The following is a 22,159-nucleotide window of genomic DNA, read 5'->3' as shown; positions in this document are numbered from 1 at the left end:
CTCTCATGGTTCATCTCCCCCTCCGATTTCCCCCTCTTCATTTTTCCCTTCCTACTATCTTCTTTTTTTTTTTTCAACATATAATGTATTATTTGTTTCAGAGGTACAGGTCTGTGATTTATCAGTCTTACACAATTCACAGCGTTCACCATAGCACATAACCTCCCCAATGTCCATCACCCAGCCACCCCATCCCTCCCACCCCCCACCACTCCAGCAACCCTCAGTTTGTTTCCTGAGATTAAGAATTTCTCATATCAGTGAGATCATATGATACATGTCTTTCTCTGATTGACTTAGTTCGTTTAGCATAATACCCTCTAGTTCCATCCACATCATCGCAAGTGGCAAGATTTCGTGGGGTTTTTTGATGGCTGCATAATATTCCATTGTATATATATACCACATCTTCTTTATCCATTCATCTGTTGATGGACATCTTGGTTCTTTCCATAGTTCGGCTCTTGTGGACATTGCTGCTATAAACATTGGGGTGCACGTGCCCCTTTGGCTCACTACATTTGTATCTTTGGGGTAAATAGTACAATTGCTTGGCCATAGGGTAGTGCAGTTGCTGGGTCATAGGGTAGCTCTATTTTCAACTTTCTGAGGAAACTCCAAACTGTTTTCCAGAGGGGCTGCACCAGCTTGCATTCCCGCCAACAGCGTAGGAGGGTTCCCCTTTCTCCGCATCCTCGCCAACATCTGTCGTTTCCTGACTTGTTAATTTTAGCCATTCTGACTGGTGTGAGGTGGTATCTCATTGATGTTTTGATTTGGATTTCCCTGATGCCGTGCCGAGTGACATTGAGCACTTTTTCATGTGTCTGTTGGCCATTTGGATGTCTTCTTTGGAAAAGTTACAAGAACAGTTTTTTAAAAAATATTTTTAACTTGAAATAATTAAAAACTTACACAAGAGTTTCAAGAAGCAGAGAACCCCCTTCTACCCTTCAGCCAAATTAGCTTTACCATCTCTAGTATTCTAAATCATTTGAGAGTAGTTACAGATGCCATGCTGACTATTCCTAAATGCTTAAGCATGTATTTCTTAAGAAGGGCATTCTCTTACATAACAACAGAACAATTATTCAGAAAAATTTAACATTGATACAATTTACTATACAATCCATATTCAGATTTCTATAATTGTCTTAATGTGCTTTATAGCAACCCCTTCCTCAAATGCAGGATCACACACTGTATTTAGTTGTCATTCTCTTTAGTCCATTTCTTTTTTTTCTACCTATTTTTAAATTTAAGTATAGTTGACATCACTTATTTCTTTTAAAATATGAAACTAATTTAATTTCTGAGAATTGGGTTCAAATGTTCAGTTGGTCCTTTCACAACCATGTGAAAACAAAACCTTGACACGAGATATGGAAAGCAGTTGCATTAAAATGTTGAAGTATGTTGTCTGTGGGTATTGTACTGTTTTCTCTATATTCAAAGTTTCTGTAGTGAAACATGTATTACTTTTTTTTAAATGGTAAAACACATTGAAATTGCTTTACAAGTTTTGCTAGTAGCTAATAACAGTGCAAAAATTTAAAGATTGATAATGGGAAAAAGGAGACAGTGGCTCTTTTTTTTTTTTTTAAAGATTTTATTTATTTATTCATGAGAGACAGAGAGAGAGAAGCAGAGGGAGAAGAAGCAGGCTCCCAAGGAGCAGGGAGCCCGATGCGGAACTCGATCCCAGGACCCTGGGATCATGACCTGAGCCGAAGGCAGATGGTTAAACATCTGAGCCAGCCAGGCACCCAAGGAGACAGTGGCTCTTAAGTCAGAATCATTTATGGTACGACTTGACTTTCGTTTTCAAGCACTTCAAATATAATCTCAATTTATATATCATCTTAGGATCAAGCCTTTGGAGAGCTAGAAAAGAATAGTGATAAATTTCTACTTGGAACATCATCTTCAGAAAACAGTCAGCCTGCTCATCTTCATGAACTCCTGTGTTCACTGCAGAAACAGCTGCTGGCATTTTGCCATATCAATAACATTAGTGAGGTATGTGATTCTTTGCCTTTTATGATGGTCTCCCAGGGACCTTGAAACTCAGATATTTGGGTAAGCATGATATTTCTGTACCTTGAATCTTTCACAGTAGTAATTTAAGAACTTTCCCCCAGCAGAACTCAAGCAGCGTGGCGCTGCTTCATAAACATCTTCAGCTCTTGTTGCCTCATGCCACAGATATTTATTCACGCTCTGCAAATTTGCTCAAAGAAAGTCCTTGGAATGGCAGCGTTGGAGAAAAATTAAGAGGTGTGTTTGGTACTGGATTTGGCATTTAATCAGTGGTTGTAAAGCAAGAATTCTTAGCCTTCGCAAAGCCGTAAGAGACCTGAAACCTCTGAGTGGAATAGGAATGATCTTGAATCCCCTTTCTATTGAAGATCCCTTTGATTTTGGTTTGGGAGTGATGGTAACAGTGATTGATAATGACTAATTTTCAGAGATGCTAATTGACATGAAAGAGCCCTAATATAAAGATGTTTCAGTGATACTCAAAAAGATTAATTTTCTGGCTAACTGAACATAATAAAAAATAAATAAAATAGAAGTTCTTTCTTAAGAAAAAAAAGATTAGTTTTAAATGGCATAAAGTGAATTTTTATATGCTGTTTCTTTACCTTTCTTTAGCATTTGCCAGTGTTCCGCTCTCCTTCTTGAAATGCTTTCTTGTCTCTGGGTTTCTGTGTAGTCACAATCCTGTTTTGCCTCATATCACTCTGATCACTTTTTTTCAGTTGTTTCTTATAAGCTCTTTTTCCTTGGACATGGCCTTTAATGTGTAAGATCCTCTGAATTTTGTCTTCAGTCCTTTTTTCTCCCTGAATGATCTGGTCTGGTCCCATTTCCTTTGACCACCACGTGTCTATTGATTTCCATATCTGCATCTGGCTAAGAACTCCTTTATCACACCAAAGCCTTTTCTAGTTACCTATTGGGTGTCTTGTCTTGGTTGTCTCAAAGGCAACTAAAATTCAGTATGTCTCTCTGAAACCACCTTATCTCTGAAGTTCCCCAACTGAATAAAGAAAGAAAGAAACTGAGAAACTAAAACCATTGCTTACTAGACACCTCCATTTTGTCTTTCCACAGGTATTTAAAATTTAATCTCTTCAAATGGAGCTAATCTCTGATGGTCCTTCCCACCCCCAATACAATGAAATAGGGAAATAAAATTAATTTAAAGCCAGTATAGATAAAAAGATGCTTTGAAGTGATCTTAATTTTTTTTTTAAAAATTAAATTTGGTTTAAAAAATATAGTATGTAAAGATCATGAGGGTAGGAGTTTTTAGCTCTTTGTTCGTGGCTGTCTCCCTTTCACCTAGAACAGTGCCTGGTATGTTGTACCCAATAAATATTTCTTGAGTAAATCTAAAAATGAGGATAAATTTGTGAATGAGAAATTCATAATGTATTTTAAGGGAAGCAGCTGTAATCCTTTGAATTTGTTGGCACAGGGATCTATATGCTTTCCCGCAAAGTGTCTGTTGGTGGTACTTTCTGAAAGTGAGTAAATACTAATACCACATCAGCTACCAGGTACATGTTCAACAAAGAGTTATCGAATTAGTATACTCTAGTTCTAGACTAAAATAGTATTTTTTAGGTTTTTTTCTTTTTTAAGTTTGAAACAATTGATCCATGTTGAATTTCTTACCCTTCATAGATGTGATATACGTCTCAGCTGCAGGCAGTATGCTTTGCCAGATTGTTAACTCTCTACTGTTACTCCCCGTGTCAGTGGCACGGCCTCTGTTGAGTTACCTCCTCGACTTGTTGCCACCTCTTGATTGCCTTAATAGACTCCTGCCTGCTGCCGCTCTTTTAGAAGACCAAGAGTTACAGTGGCCTCTTCATGGTGAGTAAAGGTAGTAAAACAACAAATAAGGCTTTTGGGAAAAGTTGTTCCTCTTGTGTGCATCAGGTGGGTCATATCTGATACTTGGGTGTTTCACATAATCAAAAGGTAAGGTTGTTATAGTCTAAGAATTTGTAGCCTAAAGGGCGACTGAGATGAGAAAACTCAAGAAGTTGCTCATATGTAACAGTGTCATAAAGAGGGTCTTTATATGGTCATTAGGTTTGAATAGTATATTTCGTTGATTCTGAGACACTTTTTTTTTCTCCAAATTTTGACATCATTGAAATTAGGATACATCTTACATTGGATAATAGGAAAGCATTCTTTCAAAGTTCAGTCAGCAGCATAGTGACACATTTTACAATCAATGGATTGATTTGATTAAAAAGTTGTATTTCTTAAATGAAAGGATCTTTAGTTTTAAATCTCTTTTTGACAGTAAAATATTTAGTATTTTGGTTGGATGTATAGATAACTGAACGTGGAAGATGGAAATTGGGAGTCTCTCTTTATGTGTATGGGTTTTTTGTTTTGTTTTGTTTTGTTTTTTTAAGGAACTTTATAGGAAATAGCATTCTGATTTTAGGTATGACACTTGAATTCAGTCTTAATTTATAAAATGGTGATTTTGATACTCAGTTGGATATAGTTTTGAGTACTATGTCTAGAAAACATTGTGTTTTTCCCTTGAAGTCTGTCATAAGGCTATTAAAGGAGTTTGATTACCAAGTCTTAAAAACCTTTCAAATGAGGCCACATGTTTTATTAGAAAGAATCCTGGACTAAGGCATAAAGCTAGTGACGTGGCTGTATTACCTAGGGCAGGTTGCTTATAATTTCTTAAGCCTTGGTTTCTTCTGGAAGGATTGGAATTGGACAAGATGACAATGAGGACCTGTCTTTAACATTATATGGTTCTTTGACAACTGGATTTAGATGAAGTCAGGTGTCAAGGTTACAACTGTAGCAGGATGTTAATTAGGTTTTATATGGAGCCATTCCAGGCTGACTCTTCTTTTTCTAAAGCATCTCAGAACTTGTTAAGATTTACTCTTTTTGTGTTAGGTAAGTTAGATATCATCTTATTTTGGATTTTTGCATCTTTTGTCATTTTTACTACCACAGTTATCCTAATCTCGTAGCATCAGTTTGGAGTCTTCCCTTTTTTCCCTTTGCTCTGAAATGATTTGTGTAAGATAGAGGATATCTTTTTTTGAAGGTTTAGAAGACTTCATCTATAAAACCACCTGGCCCTGGCATTTAGATAGACTCTGGCTATTAATTTTCTTTCCTTAGTAGTTATTTTTCTTTTCTAGCTTTTTATTTCTTCTCAAATCCATTTCGGAAGTTGATATTTTTCCAGAAAATGTCATTTTGTTGTTTTTCAAATTTTTTTTTAAAGATTTTATTTGTTTTTTTGAGAGAGAGCTAGAGCATGAGAGAGAGCATGAGCTGGGGGATAGGCCAATGGAGAGGGAGAGGCAGGCTTCCCGCTGAGTGGGGAGCCTAATGTGGGGCTTGATTCCAGGACCCTCAAATTTATTGGCATAAAATTGTTCATAGTATTCAACGGTTTTTTAAAAATCCCTAGTGTAGGGGCTTCTGGGTGGCTCAGTTGGTTAAGCGTCTGCGTTCGGCTTAGGTCATGATCCCAGGGTCCTGGAATTGAGCCCCGCATCGGGCTCACTGCTGGGCAGGAGGCCTGTTTCTCCCTCTTCCACTCTCCCTGCTTGTGTTCCCTCTCTTGCTGTCTCTCTGTCAAATAAATAAATAAATAAATCTAAAAAAAAAAAAATTCCTAGTGTAACTGTGGTTACATCCTCTTTTTTATTCCTAATATTTGAATTTATGCCATCTTTTATTAGAAGTTTGTCCATTTTAGGGGTGTCTGGGTGGCTCAGTCGGTTAAGCAGCTGCCTTCGGCTCAGGTCATGGTCCTGGGGTCCCGGCATCGAGTCCCGCATCTGGCTCCCTGCTCGGCGGAGAGCCTGCTTCTCCCTCTCCCTCTACCTGCCACTCTGCCTACTTGTGCTCTCTTTCTATCTCTCTGTCAAATAAATAAATAAAATCTTAAAAAAAACCCAAAAAAACAAAAAAAGAAGTTTGTCCATTTTATCAGTCTTTTTAAATACTAGTTTTTGGATTTGTTGATCTTCTTTGTTTTTCTTAAATGATTTGATTGACATCGTTCCTATCTTTATGGCTAAGTATAGTTTTTTTTTTTTTTTTAAAGATTTTATTTATTTATTTGACAGAGAGAGACACAGTGAGAGAGGGAACACAAGCAGTGGGAGTGAGAGAGGGAGAAGCAGGCTTCCCGCTGAGCATGGAGCCCGATGCGGGGCTCGGCCCCAGGACCCTGGGATCATGACCTGAGCCGAAGGCAGACGCTCAATGACTGAGCCACCCAGGCACCCCAATAGTTTTTCTTTTTTAAGTGAAGAATGAATAATAAGAAATCATGGATCTGGATTTTAGTACAAGACAGTTCTGAATTTGGGCCTTAAAAACATTAAACAATAATAAGTGTCATTTTACTAGATCAATTCTTGTATTGATTTTGGAGGGGTGAGCTGCCTCAAGTACTCACTGTTATGGTGAAATTTGATCTGGATAATGAAAAGTAGGACTAGAATCCCTTGGGACATTTCTGTTATAGATACTGTTTTAATGTTTGTCTTAAAATTAGTAACTCCACAGGGGAAATTTATTTGATGGCAAACTCATTTGAATATATTTTAAGTTAGCCTAGTAAAGAGAATATATGCGGTTAGTGTTATAATTTATGTTTTCAATGTAAAATTAGTTTGCTTCATTGTCTTATTGCAATGCAATAGAAATGAGAAAGATTGAGACTCTTGAGTACCAGATAAGACACAATTACTAATGATTTTGTCTTTAGGAGGGCCAGAACTGATTGATCCTGCTGGCATGCCGTTACCTCAGCCAGCCCAGTCCTGGGTGTGGCTTGTGGATCTGGAAAGAACAATTGCTCTCCTTATTGGGCGGTGTCTTGGTGGTATGCTTCTGGGCTCCCCTGTGTCTCCAGAGGAACAGGACACTGCATATTGGATGAAAACACCGCTTTTTAGTGATGGTGTAGAAATGGACACCCCTCAGTTAGGTAATGTGCTTCTCTACAGTGTTTAAAATACATCCTTATGTTTGTAACTTCTTTGGAGATTTCTCTTATTCTGGGTTTGCTGAATAGAGAACTGATAGCAAACAAGTGAAACATTAGCTGGGTGGGGGATCTGAGATTGTGACTTGGAGCCCTTAGAAGTTAAATCCTGCAGCACTGTGTAGTGAAAAGAGCCTCCAAATTAGGGCAATGTAGGTCTCGTCCCACCCTGTCATTTATCACTCATTTTTGGCAAGTCATTTAACTTATAAAAGTGGGAATATGCTTGATTCCTTGTTTTCTGGGGCTTGGAAGTTATGAAAGTGCTTCATAGAATGTAAAGCTCTGTAAGGTTACCAGGACTTGCCAGTGTTCAGTTTTTAAACACCTCCCAGATGTGAGTGGCAATCTCTTCTCCTCCCAGCCTATCCTACTTTCATGCTGGTGTTACCTTGTACGTTTCCACATTTTTTCCTCCCCATTTATGGTGCCTTTGGGGTTTCTCTTTCCTGCCTCATCTCCCATTTATCTTCTTTGCTGGTAGGCTGTCTCTCAGACTGTCTGAACATGAAGATTTCTCCAGTTCCTGAACAGGTGATCTGGTTGTTTTAGGACTGGCCCTTTAATCTCTCTGGACCTGTAATTTTGATCCATAAAATAAGGAGCTGATTAGATAGCCTATGTGGTCTTACTGACTTAAAATTCATTGTTCCTCTGATGGGTGAAAGAGACTGAGAGAGTGCCTAAGAGGGAAAGTCCAAGAGAAATCTTAATCTAAGAGAATCTCAATCAAGAGGGAGAAGAAAAATTGAAACCAAGACAAAAATTGCATATTCTGCTTTGGGTTTGGAGGGTTGGGGAGTGGGAGTGAGAAGAGCTACTGAAGATTTTCCTCCTTTTCCAAATAGAGAGTATATATTCATCATTTCATTTATGAACCAGACAGTGATTCTGGCCATGGTTGTTGAGTGCTACACTGGTACTTAAGATACAGTTGTATCAAGGAAAGTAAAATGGTTTTTCAGGGAATGTTTAACATTATAAACATGGTTCCAGTGCTGTCAGTGTTTAGTTCTGTGATAGTTGCAAATGTCCTCTTGAGGGCAAAAGTATCTTTATCTCTACCTTCCTCATATTTCTATTATATTTACTTTAGTGAATTAACTGGTCTTTAGTATGAATAAATTTCAGTTTTAAATGTTATGTTTCAGTTTTTAAAATTATAAAATCATGAAGCTATTAAAATATTACATTTTATGTTTAAATACTTGCATGTATTAGGAAAAGGGTATTGTCCTTTGTAAAATTGTAAATACAAGATAATTCAGTTATATTATAGGTTAAATTGACTTTTGGTATTAATCCCCAAACCTATCATTTAGCTATATTTTTTTTGTAATGGAAAATGAATTCTGAATGCCACAATGTCCCATTAAAAAGTTAGGAATCACTTGAACAAATGTAAATATCAGTAGAGAAACTGTTCATGGTATCTTTGCTCTCTCTTGAGTCATACTTAACTGATTATTTTCCCTTAAGTCTAGAAAAAAGAAAAAGTTCTTGTCTAGTCTCTTTCCCAGTGGTCCCGTGTTTCTCAGTGAGGACATCATTCCATTTTGAACAAAAGAGTTCTCCAGACCTGTGCTACACGCATAGGACATGTAGCTTCCCTGGTGCCTGCCTACCAGAATGCCAGAACTCCTCCCTGGGGGTTATGTTTGGTCACACATCCTTCTGGAGGAGATTAAAAGGGGTGGTGATATTACTTCTCATTGAGAAATGTTAAAGGACTTTACCTTTGTACATCTACTTAAAATGGTTTGAAATGTATTATTAAATATGGATTAAATAAAAGTGATTAAGATTTTATTTGTAGCACCAAAATTGTTCAGGCTTAAAATTGGTACTTGAATAATTATTTTTAGATAAATGTATGAGTTGCCTGTTAGAAGTAGCTCTTTCAGGCAACGAAGAACAGAAGCCTTTTGATTACAAACTGCGGCCTGAAATTGCTGTGTATGTAGACTTGGCATTGGGTTGTTCAAAAGAGCCTGCGAGAAGCCTTTGGATCAACATGCAGGATTATGCTGTTAGTAAAGGTAAGATGAAGAGGACAAAGTTGGTAAATACGGAGATGGCTTATAATATTGACTAATATATATGTAATATATGTAAATCGAAAGTAACAGGGATCACTCTATTCCTTTTTTTATAGAAAAAAGTATTTTACAAATCACATTAAACAAATTTCTTTTTCCTCTTTGTGTAAAACACTCTAAGTATATATCCCACTTGAAGCAAACCTACTGTGCGAGATTTATATAAAAGACAAATCCAGAGGCCAACATTTTACTGAAAGAGTCCCTGCAGCATGAGTCTAGTTTAAGAGTTTGTTTAATGAATCTCTTCCCTTTGCAAGTCCTGGGGTAAGAACTAAAGGGATGTATATGTAGAACTCTAAGCTCTAGGCCTGGTCATTTTCCTTCTCTGTGAAACACTTGCTTCTTACAGAGTGCTGGTGAGGCTATCAATTTGAAATAAGATGAACTATGAAGTACAGTACTAAAGTGCTATGCAAGTATGTAGTGGTATTTCAGTTTCCGATATTAATTGATTAATAAAATAAACTTTACAGGTTTTCAAAAGATCACCTGATTTCTTTTTAGTTCCCATGTTTTTATTTTTAACAGTGACCTTGATTGTTCAGAATCTGGTATATGTAAGTTGTCTTTCTCCATGGTATTTTTTCTTGTCATATTTTTAGTTTCCACCTATTTCTTTGAATTGTCTTCCTCCTGTGATAAAAATGGTAAAAGTAGATACATTTTTACCTTTTATTGTCTTTTATTTTGTGTAATAAAAATGAAATGAGGTGCATATTGTTCAGATCTTTAAAATAACATTGAGATGTGATACCTTTGAAAGTTTAATTTCGCCCAGTTTACAATTCATATATTGTTCATGCATTCTATATTGTGTTGACTTCAAGCAGAAGTAGAAAAGTATGGTAATGGAGGAGAAAAAAAATGTACTTTCTAAGTTGTATTCTCTGATATTCTCTCATACTTGCATTCATTTTCTTGGAATGTGCAGTTAGGTTTTCTTTTATATCATCTTTTTAATTGCAGTTAGAACCTTAAAAAGCTAGATATAAACATAAAATGAATTAAAAACTCATTTTATGGCTCCATTTCCTGAATTGCTTATATACTGCAGCTTAGACTATACCTGAATAGTGGAAACATTCTGTAGTGCTTGATATGATATGACCATAACTTTAATGAAGGAAAGAACCCATTACTTTAAAAATTGTATAGGAGTATAATCTACTAATGTGGAAACACAGCAGGGGGTCTTACGTTAGTTTACATTTTAAATTGAGTATTAGCTTCCTTGAAATGGGTCATGTTTGATGTTAGGTCATAGCTGTCAGAATAGCAAGCATTCCCTTGGAACAGGTGATTTCTCATGAACCTAATGTGGAAAAATTTTTATGTAATATAGTCTATCATTTTAAGATTCTCTGTGGCCTATAAAATTTTCTTAAAATCAGGCATGTTTACATTGTCAGGGTTTTTGTTTTGTTTTGTTTTGCCTGTAAAATAGGTAGGTCTGAATTTAGTTTTTTTCCCTAAGCATACAAAAATGACTGGAAAACCAAGATGTAAAATTTTATCTCTTGAGATAGGAGTTTTAAGAAGGTATTAAGAACAAATAAACTTAACTTGGGGCTTGGTATTTTCCATGGGTGTTTTTTGTTTGTTTGGTTTTATTTTTAAGTAGCAAGGTAAATCTGTCAAATTAACAAGAGTTTAGCAGACAATAAACCTCCCACCCCCATTTGGAATCTACCGAATGTACTGCAGTTTTAAAATACAGTACTAGTATGCCAGCATGGAATTAAAACAGCTGCCTAGTGCTCATCATCTAATGCTGTGATTTTGGCTTTCTATTACATGTACTCATGTGTGTCCAAATGTTTCATTTCTTACCCCATGCATTTCATTTTATTAATGGTATTCACAATATCTAATTCATGGCTTCAAATACCAGATATGTCCTCTCTTGACTGGTTTGCTCAGTATCTCCACGAGGATGCTTAAAAGACAGTACTCAAAACCATACTCCTGATTTCAGCTCCTTGTTTTCCAAAAGTGTTCTTCCTGTCTGAGTAAATGCCAACCACATTTTAAGTACATTTCTAGTCAACTTTGACTTCTCTCGTATTCGCACATCTGATCAGTCAACAAATCCTGTCAGCTCTACCTTTCAAACGCATTTGGAATCTGACCATTTCTCACTACCTCCGCTGTTAATGCTGTGTTCTGAGCCACCATCATTTCTCATCTGAATTACTACAGTACTGCTGTTCCTGTCTAGTTCACCACTCAGCAATCAGAGTCTGCCTTTTAAAACATGAGTCAGATCATATTGTATCTCTGTTCAAAGCCTTCTAATGGTGCTTCCCATTTCCCTCAGAGTAAAATCTAAAGGACTTGCAGTGGCCTGCAAGGCCCTATATGATCTGGTTTCCAGCCAACTTTCTAATGTCTCCTACCACTTGTGCATGCACGCTTTGTTCCAGCCACAGTGGCCTCCTTTAACCTGCCTCAGAGCCTCTACACTAGTTTTTTCTGAGGGGACACTGTTTCTGTATGGCACCTTCCCTAACTTCATCTACATCTCTGCTCACTTGTACCTTATCCAAGACCTTCGCAAACCAGCCTATATAAAATAGTAATCCCACACTGCTTTATTTTTCTCTATAGTACTTTCCTGTTGTATTAATTTTTGTATTTATTAGTGCCCCTCTCCCCCAGCTAGAAAATATACTCTGTGAGATCAGGGACTTAGTTTTGTTAACTGATGTATCCCTAGCACAAGGAACAATATCTGGTATCTAGTAGGTGCATTTGTTAAATAATGCTTAGGAAAATGATACCATTCAGATGTTGGATTACTAAAAATAAAATTACTCTGAACGGTTTTCTGAGCCCTTTTAAACGTCAATGCATCATTTTTGTTTTCAGATTGGGACAGTGCAACTTTAAGTAATGAGTCACTCTTGGACACTGTGTCTAGATTTGTTCTTGCAGCACTTCTGAAACACACAAATTTACTTAGCCAAGCATGTGGAGAAAGCCGGCAAGTAACTTAAAACTATCCTCAGACAAACATTTGCTCTCATGATGTTGGAAATTAGGTAACTTTTCTATTTTGGTTCTTTATTTAGATATCAACCTGGTAAAAGCTTATCAGAAGTGTACCGTTGTGTGTACAAAGTTCGAAGTCGTTTACTTGCTTGCAAGAACCTTGAACTTATTCAGACCAGGTCATCATCACGAGACAGATGGGTAAAGTTGGAAATCAGTTAATTTCTGTTTTTCTGCAAGCTGTGAGAGATAGCTCCATATTGGTTTATGTGAGGGAAAAAAATGTGCTTTGATTATTGCAGATGTTCAATAAATATTGAGTACGTACTTCTTTATATAGTTAAAAAATTGGACGAGTAAAGGATTTGGTATTTATTTAACCCACATTTATCAAGTGATATGGCTGCTAAGAAAATTTGTATATTCATAGGCTGTATAAGTAATAACAAATTGCATTGTGCAAAGCATATGAAATATTATTCCTTTATTTTATGCTGATTAGACCATATTTGAATTATCCTGTTTGGGACATTAACAAAAGCTACCTTGGATTGCTGAAAGGTCTGAAAGTCACATTATATAAGAACTGGAAGTGTCAAAAATGTTTAGCCTAGGGAATTGAAAAAGGGAGTCACTTGATAGCTGCCTTAAAAATAAAGCTTCCCTGTAGCAGAGGAAATAACTGTGTGTTTCTTGTTCCAGAGGGCATAGGTAGCACCTAAGGGTCACAACTGAATGGAGAATCACTGTTAGCTGAATATAAGGAAGAGAACCTTCTCATAATTAGAGTTGTCTACCACTGGTGGTTAAGATTAAAACTTTTTCTTAAGACTGCTCCAGAAGTGGGATGCTTGAGTGGTTCAGTCAGTTAAGTCCGATTCTTGGTATCAGCTCAGGTCTTGATCTCAGGGTCATGAGATTGAGCCCAGCATAGGGCTTCACACAGGGCATGGAGCCTGCTTGGGATTCTCTCTCCCTCCTCCCCCTCCCGCCCCTCACCCTGCTTGCGCTCTCGCGCATGCTCTCTCTCTCTCTAGAAAAAGAAAAAAAGGAATGCTCCAGAAGTTTTTCTTGCAACAAAAATAGGTGATTTCTAAAGTGCTTGGTAATCCTGATAATATGATCCTTTAATTACAAGCCTGGATTATACATCACCTTCAGAAATGCTTACTTTAAAACTTTATACGTTAGATGCTTTGTACTGTTATTGAGATCTTAGATTTTAAAAACCAAAGTCTATCTCTGCATTTGTATCATAGTATTCTTTTGGCATGCACTGATTTAGTATTTGTGGATCTATTTGTTAGTGATCTTGAAAGTCCATGAAATGTATTAATTTACCATTTTGTTGTGGCCCAGATTTGAAACTTCATATTATGGGGATAAGTGACTTACACATTGTATGAGTCTGACTGACTGCTCAGTATCCCCATCTGTATGAAATTCTTAAGTTATTTACTGGCTGTCAGTCACAAAATAACTTTTTTTTTTTAATTTTATTTATTTATTTGTCAGAGAGAGAGCGGCAGGCAGAGGGAGAAACAGGCTTCCCGCTGAGCAAGGAGCCCGATGTGGGACTCAATCCCAGGACCCTGGGATCATGACCTGAGCTGAAGGCAGACGCTTAGCTGACTGAGCCGCCGAGGCATCCCAATGACAAAATAACTTTTATTATGCATTAAATAAAAATTTTCACTTGTACTTTATACTAAAATTTGTGGGGGAGATGATATATACTATTATGGTATTTGTGAGGCTCTTAATATCTGTTGCAAGGACTCTGTCCTCTAGATGACTGCTAGGTAGCTTAACCACTGTGGGAAATAATACTAATTTCTAATTTTTTATTTTTCAGGGGAAAGCAAAGTAAAGAAAAAATTTTTAAATTAAAAAAATGAAAAACAATACTGTTTGTATAACTGAAATTTGCTAAGAGAGAGAGCTTAAATGTTCTCACCAAAAAAAAAAAAGTAAAAAAAAAATACTGTTTTAAATTAGAATTGTTAAACGTTTATACAGAGTAATAATAACATATACAGCCTGAGGGAGACTGGATGGTATAAAAATTCATGTTCTTAAATTACCTTTTATGCTTGGTTTTACAATCAACTCATTTTAAGTTGCAGCTCTGTAGTTTAAAGCTGAATAGCAATATAAATTTGAATCAACTTATAACATGACATTCTAATCAAATACTGAGGATAGGAGGGCATATAGGTGTCTCTATACATATTTTGTGTACATACATTCTTTCTAACCTTTTCAGACTTATCCAGTGTATCTTTTGGGTTTTTGTAGTAAAATTCATGTGTTATTGATATTAACAGTATTTTCCATGATAAAGAAGGCAAGGTTTTAATAAAATTTTCCGAGTTTTTGAAAAAAATATTCAGTGTAGCTTTGACTGTTTCTTTAAGGTCTCGGAAAACCAAGACTCTGCAGATGTTGATCCTCAGGAGCATTCATTTACCCGGACCATTGATGAAGAAGCTGAAATGGAAGAACAGGCTGAGCGAGACCGGGAGGAGGGGCATCCTGAGCCAGAGGATGAAGAAGAAGAACGGGAACATGAAGTGATGACAGCCGGCAGTGAGTACACCCTTCTTACTTCACAGATACACATTGTGGCATTCTTCGTGTCAGGGGAACTGACTGGAGAAGAGAAAGGCAAAAATTTCTCTACGGGTTTTCTAAAAGGATCTAATATTCTACTAGTGATCTCAATTTACATTAGCTAATGTTTCAGCTCTTAAAACTGTGCTAATTCCATTTTGAAGCTATTGGATTGCATGTTTGGGGCTGAAAAACTCTGAAAGCAGGCTTTTAGAAATAGTAACTGTTCCACTGAGTCTTATGTATGACATGATGCCCATGAGTGATTGGATATTGTCATTCAGAGTTTGTTTTCGAGGGTACCAGTTTGTCCATAGGCCTGGCCAACCTCTGTGTGGTGAGGAAGAGAGCCCTTTCTGCACTTATTAGGAGAGCCTAGTTATTTTTCACATGTTACACTTAAAATTATAAATTTTACCCATTGACTACAGCCATGGTCAGTAGAGAGCAAGAATATACATGAGAATACCATTGGCTGGGTGAATAACACTTTTAATACTTGTATATTCCAAGGCAACAGATAATTTTTAAAGGTAATCATTTAGATGTTTAAAAGGAAATATCAATGTTTTTAAACACTTGTTAGTATCTTTTGAGTGATTTGGCTATTTCAAGTTAAAATGTTTATTCACTTTGTAGACTAAAATATTATGGCTAGCTGTGCATTTGTATTAGGATTGTCTGTATATATCAATTTGATACTTATTTTGTTATCAGTTTATTTGTGTTCTGCATACTTCTAAAAATGATTTGGAAGTGGCCCCCAAACCAAAAACCATTAAAAAACAAAAAAAAGAGGAAAAAGGGGATTGGAGATGGGGAGGGAGAATAATTATATTTTAAAAACCTAGGCTGAAGGAACTTTTGCAGTTAAACTTAAAACTTAGTTTAAAATTCTGGAAAGCAAAGTCCAAAGGGGAAAACACAGTAACAAAATATAACCCTCAGTTATAGTAAAAGAAAGTGTAATAGTTGTCCAGGGAGTAGTAATTTTTAAACTAGCTATGGTTTCTGAGCACCTGTATTACCTGCTGGGCACTGGGTGAAATCCTTCTCATAGATTAGCTGATAATCCTCACAACAGTCTAATGAGATGCACACTAGTCCTTACCCTTTTGTGTGGGCAAACTGAGGTTTAAGGAGGCAAAATTATGTGCCTAGGGCCACCGTTAGTAGCAGCTGGAATTAGAGTGAGATATGCCCAAAATTCCAGTGACCATTCTCTTAATTACTTTAACTGATTTCCAGCTTTGTACTCTTGAGTTTGTTGCTGTGATTTTTGCAGAAAATAAGAGACTTTAAAGAGCATATGAAAACATTGCTATAATAATTCTATAAAATATACATATAAAAATCCATTTTTAAAGTTTGTACTTCGGTATTAAGAGATGAATCTAGTATTTTACCAACTTTTCTGCTTGGATTCCCAATAAGAATACTGTTTTCACTCAAAATTTGAGCAAAAAATTCCTTTCCTATTGTGAAGTATCTACCACTGCATCAGAACCTTATTAAACTCAGTGACTTTACACTTGTGAATCGGGAAGGGCTGGTATCAGATAGACATTCTTGGTGATGCCACTTGACTCTGGAGGCAATCTTGGCTGTGTATTATAACCATGTTCAGTTTCAGCAAAGAACTTTAGTGGTTGTACTTTTTGTGTTTGAGATACAGCAAAGTGTAGATGTCAGGAATTATATAGACTTTAGAAGGGGAAAGGGGGCTTTTCATAACTAATGCAACTTAAATTTTATGTTTCTTTTGTAACCTGACATTTGCCATACCAAGGTTACGAACATCTCAGAACTAACGCAGTTATTTTTATCTAACCCTGTAGTTTTGAAACTTTAGTGGACCTCAAAATCACGTAGAAGATCTGTTAAAACACAGGTTGCTGGCCCCATGCCTATAGTTTCTGATTCAGAAAGTCTGGGATGAGCCCAGTAATTTGCTTTTCTAACAAGTACCCAGATAATGTTGATGTTTCTGGTCTGGGGCCACACTTTGGAAAGCACTGATCTAACTCATTAATAAGAGTAGAAATAGAATAAATCAAATCTAAATTCTGTAAAGGCATAGGTATTTCCTATTGTAATTTTTGGTGAAGTTTAATATTTTACATGTATTTAATATAATTTTAACTTAGTAACTATCGGTATTTAATGTCTAAAAAATAATTTTTCCCTCTTTCAATAAGTTTTTGATCCAAACTTTATGACTATTTTTATTGTTATTTTCTTTGCTCTTCTCTCCCCATGTGTTAAGACCTTGTTTTTGTGTTGCATGTTACAGAAATCTTTCAGTGTTTCCTCTCAGCCCGTGAAGTAGCTCGTAGCCGAGATCGAGATAGAATGAACAGTGGGGCAGGGTCTGGGGCTCGAGCTGATGATCCACCTCCTCAGTCTCAGCAAGAGCGAAGGGTCAGCACAGACCTTCCTGAGGGTCAGGATGTATACACTGCTGCCTGCAACTCTGTGATCCATCGGTGTGCCCTGTTAATATTAGGAGTAAGTCCTGTGATTGATGAGCTTCAGAAGCGAAAGGAAGAAGGACAGTTGCAGCAGCCTTCAACAAGTGCCTCTGAAGGGGGTGGACTTATGACCAGGTGGGACTGACTAGAAACTTAAAATATTACTTGACCCCCTTTGTTACTTTATGCATTGAAATACTTTATTCTCAAAGATGTGGTGATCTTCTGAAATTAATACAGACGCGGAGGAGGAAATACAAGTTGAGTAGGGTGAAATAATGTATTAATGTATTAAAGTAATGTAAAGAGTGACACTGATTCAGCCTGGAACATACATTTCTGATTAAACGAGGCACAATTTTTCATACATACAAACAACAGCAGTTGACAAACATATGAAGTTATTTGCAGCATCTCTGTACTGTAGTGGTATGCAAATTATTTTGGTGTAATTATAAAGGGCTTTGTGCTTACACAAGAGTCAGGATTTCCCATTGACAGATATAATTACTCCTCACTGTATGTGTGTATTATCTCTATGCTGCTAATTTCATTCAATTTTATGTTCACTAACAATCCCAAATTGAAAAACTTTTCTTTGTGCACGTGAGACAGGAGTGAAAGTCTTACTGCAGAGAGCCGGCTAGTCCACGCGAGTCCAAATTACAGACTGATCAAATCAAGGAGTGAATCTGATTTGTCTCAGCCTGAATCAGATGAAGAGGGTTACGCACTGGTAGGTATACCTAGATTCAGTAAAGAGGGATTTTTGTTTTCAGGGTATAGATACATAAGACTTTGGTGACAGTAAGTAATATATGTTTGTCTTAGACATATAAGAGCTTTTTAAAAAAGAACTTTTAGGGCGCCTGGGTGGCTCAGTTGGTTAAGCGACTGCCTTCGGCTCAGGCCATGATCCTGGAGTCCCGGGATCGGGTCCCGCATCGGGCTCCCTGCTCGGCAGGGAGTCTGCTTCTCCCTCTGACCCTCTCCCCTCTCATGCTGTCTCTCTATCTCATTCTCTCTCTCAAATAAATAAATAAAATCTTTAAAAAAAAAAAAAAAGAACTTTTAAGGGGCACCTGGGTGGCTTAGTCGTTAAGCATCTGCCTTCAGCTCAGGTCATGATCCTGCGGTCCTGGGATCCAGTCCCACATCAGGCTCCCTGCTTGGCGGGGAGCCTGCTTCTCCCTCTCCCTCTGCCTGCCGCTCTGCCTACTTGTGATCTCTCTCTCTCTCTGTGTCAAATAAATAAATAAAATCTTATAAAATAAAGTAAAAAAGAACTTTTAAGATAAATAAGATAACTATATTGCATAGATATTTACCACCTATATGTTAATGACTCTCAGATTTCTGTCTTTAGCTCTGACTTCTTCCTAAACTCCAAATTCATATATCTGACTTCTTGATGGACATTCCACCTGAACAAGTGAGGTTACCCCAATCTTTTTTTTTTTTTTTAAGATTTTATTTATTTATTTGAGAGAGAGAGAGAGAGCATGAGACGGGGGAGGGTCAGAGGGAGAAGCAGACTCCCCGCCGAGCAGGGAGCCCGATGCGGGACTCAATCCCGGGACTCCAGGATCATGACCTGAGCCGAAGGCAGTCACCCAACCAACTGAGCCACCCAGGCGTCCCGAGGTTACCCCAATCTTAACCTATCCAAAAATAAATTGATCTTTCTCTCAAATCTTCTTGTCTTTTATTCCCTTAGTAGGTGGTATTATTAACTACCCAGGATTCATCCTTTTCTTTTCCTTATTTTCTCATCTTTGCAAACTCCCACACTCCCTATACTTCAATTAGTCAAGTCTTGAAAATTTTACCCTTAATATATTTCTAATATGTCCTTTCCATCCCTTTTGCCACTGTTCTGTTTCAAATTTTCCTTCTCTTCTGCTTGAACTAGTTCAGAAGCCTCCAAACCTCTTGTTTTGTGCCCATCGTATTGTGCACATATTTCACACGTCTGTTTATATCTCGTCTACTTAAAATTTTTCAGTAGCTCTCAGTTACCTACCCAAAAAGTTTCAGGACCTGGACTACAGACAAGATGGTCATTTACCTAAGAAGTAGGAAGTAAAGTATGCTATAGTGGGACAGGTAAATTATAGTGTGAAAACTGTCTAAGAGATTCCTTCTATTTGAGTAGCTTTGGACTTGGAGTTCATAGCTGGATTTTTAGTTTGACTGTTCCTCTATCTTGTACGTGAATAAACTATATGTGTTACTTGACTTCTCTGGGCCTTAGTGTTCCAGAGAATTGTGTGATAGGAGATTATTAGTGCCTGTTGTATTGATGGCAATGTGTGAGACTTGGCTTCTGGCCTTGATTCTACTTCTGAAGAGCTGTGAGACTGTGGTCATGTCACACAACAGCTCAAACAGAAACTCTCGTTTTTTGGACTGAGTGGTACATAAGCTCCATTTTTAGCTCTGAAATTTCTCTGTTGTGTGAATTGAGATGATGGATATGAAAATATTTTTGAAAGATATAACGTGCTACATGAACAGAAAGCTGTTGTTTAAAAGAAACTTCTAAGCATAAAAGATTCCTCCTCTAAGGAAAGCTCAACAGTGTCTTTAAGCAGGTTTCATTGTATCATGATGTTTTTATTTGTTTTCTTCCTTTTATTCTTTATTATCATTTGTATCTCTGTTCTCCCAGTTCATGTTCCCAGTCTTACAGTCTCTGAGATGTCTCTCTGTTTATTTTTCCAATCTGATCAGTATCCTTACCTAGTCTCCCTACCCTGTCAAAAATAACACAGATCATGTCACTTCTCTTCTCAAAACTTCCAGTGACTTCACTTTTTCTTAGCTTAGAAGCCTTACAAGGGCCTACAAGACTACATTTGCTGGCCCCACTATCACTCTGAGCTCTTCTCTCCTGTCCTTCATGATTGATGATTCTCCTTCTGCCATACTGGCCTCTTGGCTTTTTTGTGAACATACCACACAACTTCCCCATAGGGCCTTTACCCAGCTGTTTCTTCCCACTAGAATACTGTTGTCTGCCTGGCTAATTCCCTCACTTCAACTTTTCATTCTGATGTTACTTTTTCGGTGAGGCCACTCCTGACCCCTCTGTTTATAATTGCAGTTTGCCCTCCTTTTCACATATTCATTCCCTGTGCACGTTGCCTTGTGGGGTTTGTTTGTGTTTTTGTTTTCTCCCCCACAGGACCTAACATAATTTATTTATTATATTGGTTTATCAGTTTCTGTTAGCCTACACTAGAATATAAGCTCCTTGAGGACAGGAGTTTTGCTGTTTTATTTACTGCTGTATTGCAAGCACCTATAGTGCCTGGCACATAGTAGGCAGTAACTAAATTGTATTGTTTTGTTTTGTTTTTAATGACTGAATTGCCGCCTGATCTACTTTGGTAAAATTTCCGTGCCTGTTCTGTCTTTTCTACTCTTTAATTCAGGTCTTTGTTATTTTGCCTGGACTGGTAGTTTTCAAACTGATCTCCCTACCTTTTTTCAGTTCCTCTCCTTAGACGTTGTTCCTAGAGTTAGAGCTCTTGAAAATACATACAGGAACAACACCTTTGCTGTCATGCTACCTTCTATTCAGAAAACTCAGTGACTCTGCACTGCCTACCCAGAAATCAGAGATTCTGGAAAATATTTCCTACTTGCCTCTGGAGCCAGTTACCCCTGTGGTAATCTGCATTTTTGGCATGGTAGTCTACCTGCCAGACCCTAAACATACCTCTTGAGCTTTTGCGCAAGCACTGTTTGTCTTCAATGTTCTTCTCCTGGGCTTTGTTGATGGGGGTCCTATCTCTCTCTTAAGAACTGGCCAAAATGTCAACTCTTCCAGAAAGCTTTTCCAAGATAACGTTACTCACAGTGAGTCTCCAGTTATTTCTGTGGCAGTTTGTTAGTACCTCTAATGAACCACTAATGGGTTGTCTCACGTCGGACTTATTTATGTATTATTAATATTTCTTTCCAGTAGACCTCTTAGAAGATCTTGGTTTGGGGTGCCTGGGTGGCTCAGTCATTAAGCGTCTGCCTTTGGCTTAGGTCATGATCCCAGGGTCCTGGGATCGAGCCCCGCGTCAGGCTCCCTGCTCCGCAGGAAGCCTGCTTCTCCCTCTCCCTCTGCCTGCTGCTCTACCTATCTGTGCTCTCTCTCTCTCTCTACATCTCGTCAAATAAATAAATAAAATCTTTAAAAAAAAAAGATCTTGGTTTATTGTGTTGCCCCGATCTTTTATAATATGCCAAGCATACTGTAAAAGATTGATAATTCATTTCCATTGAAATGAAAAGATAAAAAATGAGGAGAGATGTAGTTAGAGCAACATACTTTTAGAAAACAATGCAGTCTGACTGAGTCACAATAGGCTTATGATTTACTGTTGATCTTCACCTGGGGCAAGACATTTAACTTTTCTGAGCCCTTGCTGCTTTATCTTTGAAATGGGGAATAAAACTACCTGCTATACTGACCTCAGCTGGGTTGTTGTGGAGCATAAATTTGGTAATACAATTTAAAACATTGTGAAAATTATGTTTTCAAAACAATAGATCAATGGAGGTGGTTTGAACTTCAGATTTAATTGCTAAGATTGTACATTTAGTTTCCATACAATTTTTAAAAGATTAATAAACACATTTTTGAAAAGGTTTGCTCTTGATCATCTTTCGTTATGGAATGTTTAGAAAGATAGTGTTGTAAGAGGTTGGAAAGTCTAGAACCAGAGCAGATTCTTTTGCAGATGAAAGGAAACCTGGGCTAAGGCTTCAGTTTTAGAGAGCCTGGTATAGATGAAGAGGAGCAAGCAGTGGGGGCAGTTTGGGTTTTTCCAGTTAAAATATATTATCCTTCTGTCTGAGGTCATTTAGGATTATCATTCATATCCTTGATATCTAGTAGTATTTCATTTATTCTG

At 37.3% G+C, this 22,159-nt stretch overlaps 1 protein-coding gene across 11 annotated transcripts in view; it reads left to right on the top strand.

The window, feature by feature from the left end:
• The window catches only part of HERC1 (HECT and RLD domain containing E3 ubiquitin protein ligase family member 1), a 188,963-nt gene that overhangs the window by 75,891 nt on the left and 90,913 nt on the right, over positions 1–22,159 (top strand). For 7 of the 11 annotated variants that reach the window (XM_088024833.1, XM_088024832.1, XM_088024835.1 and 4 more), the window contains exons 15-24: positions 1,867–2,019; positions 2,142–2,277; positions 3,694–3,885; positions 6,791–7,012; positions 8,935–9,108; positions 12,040–12,154; positions 12,243–12,363; positions 14,580–14,751; positions 17,042–17,381; positions 17,862–17,982. In XM_088024833.1, the coding sequence (XP_087880959.1) occupies positions 1,867–2,019; positions 2,142–2,277; positions 3,694–3,885; positions 6,791–7,012; positions 8,935–9,108; positions 12,040–12,154; positions 12,243–12,363; positions 14,580–14,751; positions 17,042–17,381; positions 17,862–17,982 (1,746 nt within the window). The remainder of the gene's footprint in view (positions 1–1,866; positions 2,020–2,141; positions 2,278–3,693; positions 3,886–6,790; positions 7,013–8,934; positions 9,109–12,039; positions 12,155–12,242; positions 12,364–14,579; positions 14,752–17,041; positions 17,382–17,861; positions 17,983–22,159) is intronic. The other 4 variants (XM_088024837.1, XM_088024839.1, XM_088024831.1 and 1 more) reach the window with 3 other exon arrangements.

Source organism: Eumetopias jubatus, unplaced genomic scaffold (genome assembly GCF_037043125.1).
Source record: "Eumetopias jubatus isolate StellerSeaLion01/CBP00866 unplaced genomic scaffold, mEumJub1_p1.0 scaffold_7, whole genome shotgun sequence".
In the NCBI taxonomy this organism is placed as follows: Eukaryota; Metazoa; Chordata; class Mammalia; order Carnivora; family Otariidae; genus Eumetopias; species Eumetopias jubatus.
This window is presented reverse-complemented; position numbering and strand designations above follow the sequence as displayed.